Raw genomic sequence first — 14,920 nt, forward strand, 5'->3', positions numbered from 1 at the left:
ATGTATAAAGATTATACTAAGAAGAAAAAGAATAATGGAAGCAACAAGGGATCTTAGAAATTAAATATTTTAGTAACAGTGGTGTATCTTGCTATTTATGATTTTGGTATATTTTAAGGGGAGATTTTTATTTGGAATATTGTAAGGTTTTTGTGAGATTTTATGGTTTACCTTAAAATTTTGGTTGTTGAGAAAATTTGTATAAAAATTAGATAAATAGGGAAAAACAATGAGAGTATATATATTTGGAAAAAAAAAAAAAAAAAAGGACATCTATATCATTTGTTTTAAAATTGATTTTTTTTCAAACTCAAGAATAAAAAAAATAGAATTATTTTTTAAGGATAATTTTTTATCTTCTTTAAAGTTTAAGGATACTTTTTATGCTTTTGAAAATCTAGGAGTATTTTTGAAGCATAATATTAACCGTTTTCATCCAAAATTAATTGTACGGTATTTTCGGACTCTTAAATTTAAGCGTATTTTATAAATTTTCAAAAGTTTGAGGAATATTTTTAAACCAAATAAAAAATTGAAAGGACACTTTTTATAATTCAATAATAAATGAGTAGAAATTGGTAGAATAAGATAAGGAAAGGAAATGTTTTAATTATTTTGATAAAAATTTTGGTCTTCCAAGGCCAACAAAGACCAACAACGCCCAAACCAGCCGCCAAAAGAAGTCTATAATATTAAAACTGTATTTTTGACCATTGAAAAAAATGAGAGAATTAAAATATATAAATAATTTCCCAACCACCAATTATATTTGCTTCCTTGTTAGTGGTGTGCTGTTTCCACCAATTTTCCTTCACCTAACACACAATCACACACCAAAGCTTTTCCTATTTAAGGTGCTTCCCACTCGGACTCTCACCAAAACACTCATTTTTACTCGATTCTTCTCTTCATTATTATTTCATTCTTTCTATTCTCTCCCTTTTGGTCCATTCTTTTCCTTCTTCATATCGCCATGGCTCGCCAAAATGGTTCATTAGAGAACTTCTGCACAATCGGTCAGGATCCACTCAACTGGGGTGTGGCAGCTGAGTCCATGAAGGGAAGTCATTTGGATGAGGTGAAGCGAATGGTGGAAGAGTATCGCAAGCCTTTGGTGAAGCTTGGAGGACAAACTCTCACCATTTCTCAAGTCGCCGCCATTGCCACTCGTGATAACGATGTCATCGTAGAACTCGCCGAGTCTGCTAGGGCTGGTGTCAAAGCTAGTAGTGATTGGGTCATGGAAAGCATGAGCAAAGGCACTGATAGTTATGGTGTCACTACTGGGTTTGGTGCCACTTCTCATAGAAGAACCAATCAAGGTGGGGCTCTTCAGAAGGAGTTGATTCGGTTTTTGAATTCTGGTATCTTTGGGAATGGCAGTGAGTCAAGTCATACATTACCTCACTCTGCCACGAGAGCAGCCATGTTGGTGAGAATCAACACTCTCCTTCAAGGCTATTCCGGCATTAGATTCGAGATTTTGGAAGCAATTGCTAATCTCTTGAACCACAACGTCACTCCGTGTTTGCCACTTCGAGGAACAATTACAGCTTCTGGAGATTTGGTTCCTTTATCTTATATTGCAGGGTTGCTCACCGGTCGTCACAATTCGAAAGCTATCGGACCTAATGGAGAAACCCTTGATGCAAAGGCTGCTTTTGAACAAGCTAGTATTGATTCTGGGTTTTTTGAGTTGCAGCCTAAGGAAGGTCTTGCTCTTGTCAATGGCACTGCTGTCGGTTCTGGATTGGCTTCCATCGTTCTCTTTGAGGCAAATATTTTGGCTGTTTTGTCTGAAATTCTATCTGCCATTTTTGCTGAGGTAATGCAAGGAAAGCCTGAATTCACAGATTATTTGACCCATAAGTTGAAGCACCACCCTGGTCAAATTGAAGCAGCTGCAATCATGGAGCATATTTTAGATGGAAGCTCCTACATGAAAACTGCTAAGAAATTGCATGAAATGGATCCTCTCCAAAAGCCCAAACAAGATCGTTATGCTCTTAGAACTTCTCCTCAATGGTTGGGTCCCTTGATTGAAGTGATTCGTTTCTCCACGAAGTCGATCGAACGTGAAATTAATTCAGTCAATGACAACCCTTTGATTGATGTTTCAAGAAACAAGGCATTACATGGAGGAAATTTCCAAGGAACACCGATTGGAGTTTCAATGGACAACACTCGTTTGGCCATTGCATCAATTGGAAAGCTCATGTTTGCGCAATTTTCAGAATTAGTCAATGATTTCTACAATAATGGTTTGCCTTCTAATCTCTCTGCAAGTAGAAACCCTAGTTTGGATTACGGCTTCAAAGGTGCTGAAATTGCCATGGCTTCGTACTGCTCTGAACTTCAATATCTTGCAAATCCAGTGACTACTCATGTCCAGAGCGCTGAGCAGCACAACCAAGATGTTAACTCTCTTGGTTTAATTTCCTCAAGAAAAACAGCTGAAGCCATTGATATTCTTAAACTCATGTCTTCCACATTTTTAGTTGCTCTTTGCCAAGCAATTGACTTGAGGCATTTGGAGGAGAACTTGAAGAGCACCGTAAAAAGCACAGTTAGCCAAGTAGCAAAAAAAGTGTTGACTACATCTTCTAATGGCACACTTCACCCATCAAGATTTGGTGAGAAGGATTTGCTCAAAGTTGTTGACCGAGAATACACTTTTGCATACATCGATGATCCATGCAGTGCTACTTACCCGCTCATGCAAAAGCTGAGACAAATTCTCGTTGAGCGTGCACTTGAAAATGGTGATAACGAAATGAATGCAAACACTTCAATCTTCCAAAAGATTGGTGCTTTCGAAGAGGAATTGAAGGAAATTTTACCGAAAGAGGTTGAAAACGTACGACTAGCATATGAGAGCGGAAATTCTAAAATTAAAAATCAGATCAAGGATTGCAGATCCTACCCATTATACAAATTTGTGAGAGAGGAGTTAGGAACACGATTGCTAACTGGCGAAAAGGTGATATCTCCAGGAGAAGAGTGCGAGAAGGTATTTACAGCTTTATGTCAAGGAAAAATGATCGACTCTATCTTTGAATGCTTGAAGGAGTGGAATGGAGCACCAATTCCTATTTGCTAATAGTCTAATTCTTATACGATTCGTTGAATTGGCCGATGTACTTCAAATGGTTGAAAGATGTAATAACATTTGTATTCGCCTTTTTTTTTTTAATAAAAAACTTTTAAATCATTTTTAATCACAACTGATACCATCTTATCGATGATCCAAGGCACGTGTTTGTACTAAAATCCTTCAAAACAATTTATAGTTCGCGGCCAAATTATCTCCCTGTGTAACTTTTATTTTTTACATAATCCCTGTAGTATATTTCAACTTCATTTGAAGTTTGTTTGAAAAAAATTCAAAGATCAACTAATAATTACAAAATGATCGTGGCATATAATTTAAGCCAGACTAAAATTTTCGGGCAATAATTGAAAATTGATGGACATTGTTATAATTAGTTAATGAAATTTTCATTTTGACTTAATTATACTATTACTAACCATTTTTAATCACAATTTTTATATAGTAAAACAATATTTAGATGTCTATTATAAATATATATGTAAATATTGATACGAGAGTAGAAATTTAAAACAGAAATGAAAAAATAATTATAAAATAATATAAAGTTTAAGAATATTTTGAGGTGAAATGATGCGAAAATTATGAAAGTTTTGGATGGTAAAGAAAAAAGAACTCACATCCATTCATTTTTAGATGAAATGATGTGAAAATTTAATCAAAAAAAAGTTTGAATGAGATTAAAATAAATATAGGTTTTTTTTTTTTTGTGTTTTCTTCAAATTCAATTTATTTAGAAACGAAAGTCTTGGGCCGAAAATAAAGCTAAAAATGGAGAAAAGTTGAAAACTAGAAAAAAAGTAACACATAAAAAGGATTAATCATTTGTTTAAAATGACATTGGTGTGTGAAATTATAGAATTGTGTGTAATCAAGACTATAAAATTTAATAAACTTGGATTGAGCTAACGTAGTGAATTTAAAAAAATAGAAAATTTTCCATATGTCAAAATTTCATCGAAATGGGGGAAATTGGAATATTCTCAAAATTTCGAAATTTCTCGAAATTAGGGGAGAAACAAAATTTCCACATCAAACTTTCGAGCCCTTCGATAACTTGATGGAAATTTTAAACCATGGATGGCAGATGGATTTAATCTAAGAATCATCCCACTACACCTGAGAATAAGTCTCGTCTATACGATTACGTTTAAAAATCATCCATGCATTAATTATCAAACATTTGTATACTTCTTTTGATGTCAGTTTTACAAAATGGATTATTAGAGTAATTGCGTGTGCGATTCTCGAAGAAAATTTTAACTTATTGTCTAAATATTTGATTATTTATGAAAGTTTAGGGATTTAATTTATATTGTTATAATCAAATTTTACACGAGATTTTCCAGATGGAACATAATCATTGGTGTAATTTGATACACTTATTTCACGTTTGAAATTGATACAATTATTTGTTGAGAGGTTGAAATTGATACAACCTTTAAAATTTATGAGGGTATAAATTAATATATTTTTTTAAAAAAATATACCGATAATGATGTTAGTAATATACCAAAAGGTCTAGTATATCAATTTTATTTACTGATATATTAATGAAAAATACTTGGATGCAATTGGGTTGCATCCAATTAAAAAGTGTCACGTGGTATTTTTTTTTATTTTTTTAAACGGTTAAAAATAGCTATTTTTCTTGTATATATGAGAAGGGATAACATGGAGATTAGACGTAGGTCTGCACCTTGTATATTAATTTGCATGGACACACTTGTTTGAAGGTTATTCTGTATTTTTCTCAATTTGTAGACACACTTGCAATTTCTCATATTAATGGTTAGGTTAATAAATAATCACCCACCTCTATATAAATTAATCAAAATTATAGTAACAATAAAATTAAATCTTCATTACAATACAAATTAAAATAGAAATGCAAATCAGTTAAAGGTTTAGGTCACCAACCCCATCTCTTTCCCTCTCATATTTTTCATATTTTTGAAAGTGATGATATAATTTTGTATAGTATTGAATGGGTTAAATTAATTAAACTTATGAGGATGTTCAAGGAAGGTGCTTCAATCATACTCCACATTTCCACCACCACACATGCATTTTATTTAACTAACAAACAAAAATATTGGACTTTCACCAAATTCTTCAACTAAACAAAACAAAACTTGGTTGACGGAGTTTAAGTCATCAGAGTTTATGTCAACAGAGGTAGTTGATAGAGCTCGAAATTGGTTGTAAGAATTGGTCGTGCGAAGGTTGCTGAAGCACAGAGTTGGTCATCGAAATGGTTTTCGGAGTTCGGATTTCATCATCGAAGTTGTCATTGGAGGTGGTTGTTGGAGCCTGCAGTTAGTTCTCGGAATGTGATAGTGGACGATGGGTGAAGCCATTGAAAACGTTGGAAGAATGGAGAGTTGAAGTGAGTCAGTAAAATATACCTAGTCACCTCCACCAACATTTAAAATTGGTGGGCGAAACAATGAGTTGGTATATTATACCAACTCAAATCAACTCATATTGGTGAGCCAAACACCCCCGTAAAATCATCTTTTGCTATAATTTTGTCTCCACCAACATCCATCTCAGTAGATGATCTTTGTTTCCTTTTTTTTTTTAATTGAATTTTTGTCCATATTTTTCACTCAGCTCACGATGATTGTTTCTACCAAATTGTTACTCTTTAAAAATTGAAAGGAGGGAAAGGGAAGTTTTCATCCCTTTTCTAACCTTTTTGTTTTATTAGTTTTTGTTGAAGCAATATGGTACGTATAGTGTGACTATAAAGGTAAAATAGATATTATTAAAAATTTTAAAGAAAAAAATGGGGAATTAAAAATAATTCTCCCCTCACCCCTTTTATTATGGTAGAGATTGGTATGGTTAATAAATAATGACCCACCCGTATATAAATTAATCAAATTATAGCTAAGAATAAAATTAAATCTTCATTGCAATACAAATTAAATTAGAAAGGGACAGTTGCAAACATCAGACCCAAAATATTAGCATATATAACATAATGTAAAAAAAATTGCAAATATGGTCAAATTTAAATAGTCTATCATTGATAGACCATATTATTGGTAGTAGTCTATAAGTGATAGATAGACTTATCTATATTTGCAATTTTTTTAAATGGTTATTATTTCTAAAAAAAAGGTACTAATTGCAATTACCTTAGAAATTCAAATCAATTAAAGTTCACCAACCCCTATCTCTCTCTCATATTTTTCAAAGTTATGATATATTTTTGTTTAGTATTCAATGGGTTGAATTAATTAAACTTATGTGGTGTTCAAGGAATGTGCTTCGATTATACATTTAAGACATGTTTGGATTGATTTTTTAAATACTTAAATAAGTATTTATAAGTAAAAAAAATGTTTATAAATATTTAAAAAAGTGAATACAAACTCACTCTTATACTATCATCCATGCATTATTTAACTAACTAACAACATACAACATATTGGACTTTCACCGAATTCTTCCATTAATTCTCTTTTTTAATTTTAATTTTTATCTTATAATTTTTGTTTATACACTCTTTTGATATTTAAAAGTTTATATTTATTGCATATTTTGGCTACTACCCAAAGTTTCCTTTTTCTATTTGTTTGATTATTTGATGGGAAATGTGATAAATGTTTGAAACTATTAAGCTAGGTTAAAATTTATAATTAATTGAAAAATTATTGGTAAGCACTAAAAATGTTTTTAGGCAAGATTGGAAATAATTAAGTTTAAGTTCATGTTCGGGAATGATGGCTGAAATAATGATTTTAAAATAATAAATTTTGGAACAATTGGCTTAGTAAATTGATTTTTAGACAATCATATTAATAATGTTTGGTTCCAAATTTTAATTTTAAAGGCATATTTCGTATATTCACTACAAGAACTTTGGGCTTTAATGTCGATAGGAAAGAATGAAACCGGATGTACAACGTCGGTTTAAAGAAACGGATCTTTAATGTCAGTTTTAAACCAACATTGAAGATAGGCTACAATGTCGATTTAAAACCGACATTAAAGGTCTCCATTTATTTTTTTTACTTTATTAAAAAATATCTCTTTCATTTCACTACCAAACCTTCCCTCTACTTTCATTTCTCTCTTAGCGAACCCTGTCTTCTCCTTGGCCATACGAATCACCAACATTGTTCCGATTGTTGTCGTCACCAGCGCTGTTTGGGTCTCTATCATCATGGGCGTTCTTTCGTTGGTTGGTCATCGTCATGAGCGTTCTTCTAGTGGTTAGTCATCTTGTGGTCATTCTTCCAGTGGAGTTAAGCTCGCCTTGGATCTGTAGATTTAGTTGAGTTCTTCCGATGGGTCCGTGGTGGAGTTCTTCTAGTGGGTCAGTCGAGTTCAGCTCGTTGTCTGTCCATTCATTTTATTTTTATTCTAATGATTAAGTCTCTTGAAATTTTGAAAAGTTGGAATTAAATTAGTTGAAGAATATATACATGGGTTGTAGTCTTGCTTGGTGTGGTTCAAGTGTATATCAAAATCATTTTCTTTCAATTATATATAAACTAATTTGGTCTTATTTAGTTGATTAAGCTTGATTGGTGTCGTTCAAGTGTTATTTCATTCATTTTATTTTTATTCTAATAATTATTCATCTTGAAATTAGTTAATGTTGGAATGAAATTAGTTAAAAATTAGTTGTCCATGTTTGAAGTGTGTGAATGCAAAGACTCTAAATGTGAACACAATAAGAGATAACTTATTTTGTTTAATTGTACAGATCAAAGTTATCAGACATGGATTTTTCACGGTGAATAATTATCGATTAAGAAAAACAATGAAAATGTATCTACTAGTGAAAGAGACAAAGTTGATGAGCATGATGTTGATGTTGATGACACGATTGGAATGTTTGAGGCCGCACACAATTATTTTAATGAAAAAATTGATAATTTTGAAGAATTGATAGATGATGCAAAGAAACCATTGTACCCAAATTGTAAACCTTTGACCAAAATATCTACATTGGTAAAGTTATATAATTTGAAAGCTAAAATTTGGATGGAGCGATAAGAGTTTCACTGAGGTTTTGGAATTAATTTATGACATATTACCTAATCCTAATGAAATTCCAACTTCTACTTACGAAGCAAAAAAGATGTTGGGTACTCTTGAAATGAAGTACGAGAAGATTCATGTATGTAGCAACGATTTTTGCTTGTTTAGAAAAAAAAAAACTCTCTACTGCAAATGTATGTCCGATTTGTGGTACGTCAAGATAGAAGCTTCATAAAAAATTAAAGGAAAGGGCTAAACATGTCCCAGCAAAAGTCATGTGGTATTTCTCCCTAATTCCAAGATTTGAAAGAATGTTTCGAAGCAAATAACATCAAATTTATTGACGTGGCATGAAAAAAAATGAAGAAGAAGAAACAAATAGTTTATTAAAACATCCCAAAGATGCCTTATCGTGGAAAAAATAGACAATTTGTGGCTAGAGTTTGGGTTAAAACATAAAAATCTTCGTCTTGCTCTTTCTACAGATGGGGTAATTATAACTTTGTATTTAGTTTTATGGTATATTGCTATGTCTATTGTTATATTTCAGTTTTGAGTTCAGTGAATTTATAGGTGGAAGACAAAGATTGTTAGCTTGCCATGCAGAGTATAACAAGCACGCATTATAATAAACAATTTTTTTTATATATATTTTTTGTAAAAACAATAACGGACATTTCCTGACTCAACACGAGACATATAATGTTGTTTTTAACTTTTTGATCAATATTAAAAATGGATTGGACAGTTTAAAAAATGAGGCATTTAAAAAAAAAGGGACAATAATTGAAAAAAAATTATAATGGAAAATCGACACTGAAGATGGTGTACAATGTCAGTTTTAAACCGACGTTGAAGATGGTGTACAATGTCAGTTTAAAACCGACATTAAAGAACTTTTATAACACGATCTTCAATGTCGGTTGTCAACCAATATTAAAGCCTTTTAATGTCAGTTTTAAACCAACATTAAAGAGCTTTTATAACACGATCTTCAATGTCGGTTGTCAACCAACATTAAAGCCTTTTAATGTCAGTTTTAAATCGACATTAAAACTCAGAATTCTTGTAGTAATTTGAAAGTATTTTTAAATTACTATATTTGGTTTCGATGATTTTAGAACTTACCTAATCCCTAAAAATTAATAACTTTATTATTTTTAAAAAAAAAAAACGATCCATACATAAGTGAATCAAATTTTAATGAAAAAAAATGTAGCCAAATTTTGTGGGAATCACCCCACTAAAAGAACTTTTCAATAGATTATTAAAAAAAAAAAATCAATTCTAATTTATTTTATATTTTTGTAAAATCAGTTTTAACATTTTTCAAACATCAAATCTTAAAATTAAGGAAAAATAACTTTTTGATCCTTAGGTTTTGAGTTTAATTTCTATTTAATTTTCTAGATTTTTGGTTAAAAATATAAAATCTTAAAACTCATGGATCAAATTGAAACAGTAACACCCTAGGCCTAGGATTCAGAAACCGAATGACCCCGACATTCAGCTATGTCATCCTTACTTGCCTTGAATGTTTCTAGAAGAGGAAGTTGTCCCTACAAACCAACACGGGTCATTTCAACATGCTTTGTCCTCACTCACATGCATCATATGAAAATTCCCAAGAGGTTACCCAACTTAAGATTGCTCTAAGCTAAGCACGCTTAACTTTGGGGTTTTTATGATTGAGCCATCGTAAAAGAAGGTACACCTTGTTGGTATAGGTAGTAACTTTCAATTCTTTTAAGCCTTTCTTAATCATACTTTCATGTCCTTAGGATCCTTCTCATTCAGATGTGATATCGGTTCATTCATGTACCCTTCCTGAACTCGGGTCGTTACATGCCCACTAGCTTCCGCTTGGTTCGTCCCCGAACCACATCTTACTAGGAGAAGTTTTGCTCTGATACCAACTATAACGACCCGACCCCCTAGGATTTAAGTTAGGCCGTTACTAAAATACATGCATACATGGCACTTAAAACGACACTCCTTTATGTTGAAATAAATGCTAAATAGATAAGGAAGTTCAAAAGTCCTTTATTAAATGCAAACGTCGAAAACAAGATTAGGGTACCCATAAATCATAAAGATTAATAAATAAATATGAAAAACAATTCTTCAAGTTCAAACATCAAAACTAACATTAAGGGAAATATGAAAAGAACTTTAAATCTCTTTATGGTGAATCCCAAAGGAGACACAAACTGGTGAATCCCGAAGGAAACACAAACTGGTGAATCCCGAAGGAAACACAAAATTTAATGGGCATCTAACTAATCAGTAAGGACAATCACACGATCTCAAAATCAAAATCACCACCGTACGAATCTATGACATACATATAATCCTCGATACCATGGCTCTACCACATACACATATACCTCAACAGTATGTTCTACAACATTCAAGTATACATTAACATCATAGTTCTACAACATACATGTATGCCTCAACATCATCAGATCACATACAATCGTATGGAAACACAAACAATCTCATACTAGCATTCAAGTATCTATGTGTATATTTAAACAATTCAGATCTCGTGGCAGAACATATTTTGGTTCAGATCATACTATAATTTATCATGCTAACATTTGCCATAACATACACTTATCATGCTAGCATACAACTAAAGCCTGGCCCATGGGCAGTTCCAGTATTAAGATTACTTACCTTAATCAAAATTCCACAGATAAAATAAGACAACCAAACGATGACCACGATTTGAAGTAACGACCCTAACATATGAATACAACCATTAAATTTCAGTCCAACAATAATTGCAAAATCTCATATTCAAGTCCACAATACCCAAAAGCTTACCCAAAGAACTTGATCAACAACCACTCCTAAGATTTGACTCCAAAATCTCCTGCTAACAGATTTTAAATCCCAATGGATGACGACTTGGAACCTTAAAGATACAAGGGTTAAGTCAAAATTAATTCAGTAATCGAAGCGTGCCCACAAACCAACAATAAGGACCATAACTCTTACCAACACTCTTGCCGAACGATATTGAATCCGCTGGACAGTCGCTGCTATGATTTTCCTAGTTCAAATCTGAAATTAAATAATGCGACTAATTTAATCCTTAATCCAACTTAGTGGGCATCCAAAGTCTTTCAAGAAACCCAACCACCAAAAGTAGATCTTACCAAAAACTAAAAGTCAAGTTGCTGGAAGACGGCGCGAAACGCGGTGGTCAGAAGGATGGATCGGCGATGTCTCAGACGGCTCTCCTGCTGGGTGCGACAGGTGGTGGAAAAACTGGCTGGACGTGCAGTGGCGAGGTCGGGTCTGGGCAGTAAGGGATGCGGCTGCGAAGTTCAGATATGAGCAGTGAGGGAGGCAGCGGCGGCGTTCGGATCTGAGCAGTAAGGGAGGCAGAGGCGGCGTTTGGACCTAGGCAGTGAAGGAGGTGGCGGCAACACATGAATGGTAGGAAGATATTTTGGGGGAAAGAGAGATCTCGTGCGTGAGGGAGAAGGGGTGGGTCTTCTTTTTATTTTAAAAAATAATAATAATAATAATAACAAAAAAAGAAAATAGTATAATTATAATTAAATCATTTCCTAATTCCACTCTATACTATTTAATTCCTTTCCTTTTCTAAAGAAAATTAATTCCTGCCATTAATTTTCAAATTGGATTTAAAAATTGAATAATTTTCACGCCAACACTTAAATTCTCGCACTTACTTCAAATCTAAAATTCCAAAAATGCCCTGGACAATTACTGAATTTCCAAATAATAAAGTTACTGAAAATTACATTATTATTAAAAAAAAATGTGCGGGGTGTTACAGAAACAAAACATAAATCTCAAAGGTAAAATTATAACGTTTTGAAACTTAGAGACTAAATTGAAACAAAACTCAAAACTTAAGAACTAAATAGAAAGTAGAGTCAAAACCTAAAAACTAAAAAGCTATTATTCCCTAAAATAAATCCATTTTAATGATGACAAAAATAAATTTTGCAATATCAAAGTCAATAATCACTCCCAAACAAACTTTGTTTCTTTAATAAAAAGGAAAAAAAAAACTTGCTATAAAAGAAATTGATAGGAGGCTGTGACCACCAAACATAAAAAGAATAGTCCCGATGAAGTTAATATTAGCAATTATTATTCTTACTTTGACCCTTTTATAATTTCCACACCAAACTTCGACAGCTATCTCCTTCCTCAATCCTTCCTTTAGTCCTTCACCTAACGCAACCCACTCTTCCCTATTTAATCATAAAGCTTCTCATTTTCTCTTCACAACTCAGCTAGAATTAAACCAATATACTCAAACCAAAACCCACACATATTCTTAATAATAATGTCCACTCTGATCATTCCAAACTTTGTTCAGATTCAAATGGCCCAAAATTGTTCAATGGTGGGCTTGTGCAGCAACCATCAGGATCCACTCAACTGGGTATGGCGGCTGACTCCATGAAGGGAAGTCATTTGGATGAGGTGAAGCAAATGGTGGAAGATTATCGAAGGCCTTTGGTGAAGCTTGGAGGAGAGAGTTGCACCATTTCTCAAGTCTCTGTCATTCTCATCGTGACAACGATGCCACAGTTCAACTGTCCAAGTCTGCGAGGGCCGGTGTTAAAGGTAGCAGCGACTGGGTTATGAAAAGCATGAGCAAAGGTATCGACAGTTATGGTTTCACTACTGGATTCAGTGCCACTTCTCATAGAAGAACCAATCAAGGTGAAGTTCTTCAAAAGGAGCTTATTCGATTCTTGAAGTCTAGCATCTTTGGAAATGGTCCTGAGTCGAGTAACATTTTACCTCATTCTGCCACAAGAACGGCCATGTTGGTGAGAATCAACACTCTCCTTCAATGCTAGTATAGTATTAGATTCGAGATTTTGGAAGCCATGGCTAATCTCTTGAACCACAACGTCACTCCGTGTTTGCCACTTCGAGGAACAATTATAGCTTCGAGATATTTGGTTCCTTTGTCTTATATTGCAGGGTTGCTCATTGGTCGAAAAATTCAAAAGTAATTGGACCCAATGGAGAAACCCTTGATGCAAAGGTTGCTTTTGAACAAGTTGGTATTGATTCTGGGTTGTTTGTATTGTAACCTAAGGAAGGTCTTGCTCTTGTAAATGGCACCACGGTCTGTTCTGGGCTGGCTTCTATTGTTCTATTCGAGGTAAATATTTTGGTTGTTTTGTCTGAAACTCTATCTGTCATTTTCGCCGAGGTGATGCAAGGAAAGTCTAAATTCACCGACCATTTGACCCATAAGTTGAAGCACCACCCTGGACAAATTGAAGTAGCTGTAATCATGGAGCACATTTTAGATGGAAGCTCCTATATGAAAACTACTAAGAAATTGCATTAAATGGACTCTCTCCAAAAACTCAAACAAGATCGTTATGCTCTTAGAACTTCTCCTCAATGGTTGGGTCCCTTGATTAAAGTGATTCATTTCTCCACGAAGTCGATCGAACGTGAAATTAATTCAGTCAATGACAACCCTTTGATTGATATTTCAAGAAACAAAGCATTGTAGGAAGGCAATTTCCAAGGAACACCAATTGGAGTTTCAATGGACAACACTCTTGGCCATTGTAACGATTGGAAAGCTCATGTTTGCGCAATTTTCGGAATTAATCAATGATTTCTACGAGAACGGTTTACCTTCTAATCTCTCTGAAAGTAGAAACTCTAGTTTGAATTATGGCTTCAAAGGCTTCGAAATTGCTATGGCTTCATACTGCTCTGAACTTCAATAACTTGCAAATCTAGTGACTAGTCATGTCTAGAGCATTGAGTAGCACAACCAAGATGTTAACTCTCTTGATTTAATTTCCTCGAGAAAAATAGCTGAAGCCATTGATATTCTTAATTTCATGTCTTCCACATTTTTAGTCGCTCTTTGCCAAGCAATTGGCTTAAGGCATTTGGAGGAAAACTTGAAGAGCACTGTTAAAAGCACAGTAAGCCAAGTAGCAAAAAAGGTGTTGACCACATCTTCTAATGGCACACTTCACCTGACAAGATTTTATGAGAAAAAGCTACTGAAAGTTATTGATAGAGAATATACCTTTACATTCATTGATGATCCATGCAGTACTACTACAAAAATTAAGGCAAGTTTTAGTTGAGCATGTACTTGAAAATGATGGTAATAATGAAGTGAACTCAAACACTTCAATATTCCAAAAGATTAGTGTGTTTGAAAAAGAATTAATGCCAATTTTACGAAAGAAGCTTGAAAAGATAAGGTTGGAGTATGAGAATGAAAATTCTAAGATTGAAAATAAATCAAGGACTGTAGATCTTATTCATTATAGAGATTTGTAAGAGAGTAGTTGGTAACAAGAATGCTAACGAGAAAAAAGGTGATATCTTCTAGAGAAGAATGTGAAAAGGTATTTACAACTTTATGTCTAGGAAAAATTGTTATGAGATATATGATAGCATTTGTATCTCATTTTTATTTTCTTATCCGATTCTTTTTAATAATTGATTTCATTTTATGTAATTTTATTGGTATTATATAGTGTTGAAATATGTTAAATTAGCCCTAAGGGCATTTTTGTCTTTTTACTATATTTGCTAAATTAGGGTTTCACATTATTCTATTTATATCTAGGGTTGGGTGTATTATAAATTGGAGATAAAAAATAATAAGTTCTTTTCTACCGTGGTTTTTCTTCCCTGAATTAGGGTTTTCCACGTAAACTCTTTGTGTTATCTTCTTTCCCTATTTCAATATGGTATCAGAGCAAGGTGATGAAACCCTAGCCCCGGTAGAAGAAACTCAGTCATCAAACTTGATAGGTG

General features: G+C 33.3%; 1 protein-coding gene and 1 pseudogene across 1 annotated transcript; both read left to right on the forward strand.

The window, feature by feature from the left end:
* The first annotated feature begins 865 nt into the window (after positions 1–865).
* Positions 866–3,224, forward strand: LOC150038897 (phenylalanine ammonia-lyase-like). Its single transcript, XM_090315765.1, has one exon. It carries the CDS (start codon positions 974–976, stop codon positions 3,098–3,100), a length of 2,127 nt encoding a protein of 708 aa, XP_090171891.1. The 5' UTR covers positions 866–973; the 3' UTR covers positions 3,101–3,224.
* Positions 3,225–12,446: 9,222 nt separating this feature from the next.
* LOC150038898 (phenylalanine ammonia-lyase-like) lies at positions 12,447–13,896 on the forward strand (annotated as a pseudogene).
* Positions 13,897–14,920: the final 1,024 nt, after the last annotated feature.

Source organism: Benincasa hispida, chromosome 1 (assembly GCF_027475165.1).
Source record: "Benincasa hispida cultivar pf3 chromosome 1, pf3_genome.v1.1, whole genome shotgun sequence".
In the NCBI taxonomy this organism is placed as follows: domain Eukaryota; kingdom Viridiplantae; phylum Streptophyta; class Magnoliopsida; order Cucurbitales; family Cucurbitaceae; genus Benincasa; species Benincasa hispida.

What these genes read in the sequence shown, in the direction of transcription:
- LOC150038897 (XM_090315765.1), top strand. Translation starts at nt 974, where the DNA reads ATGGCTCGCCAAAATGGTTCATTAGAGAACTTCTGCACAATCGGTCAG.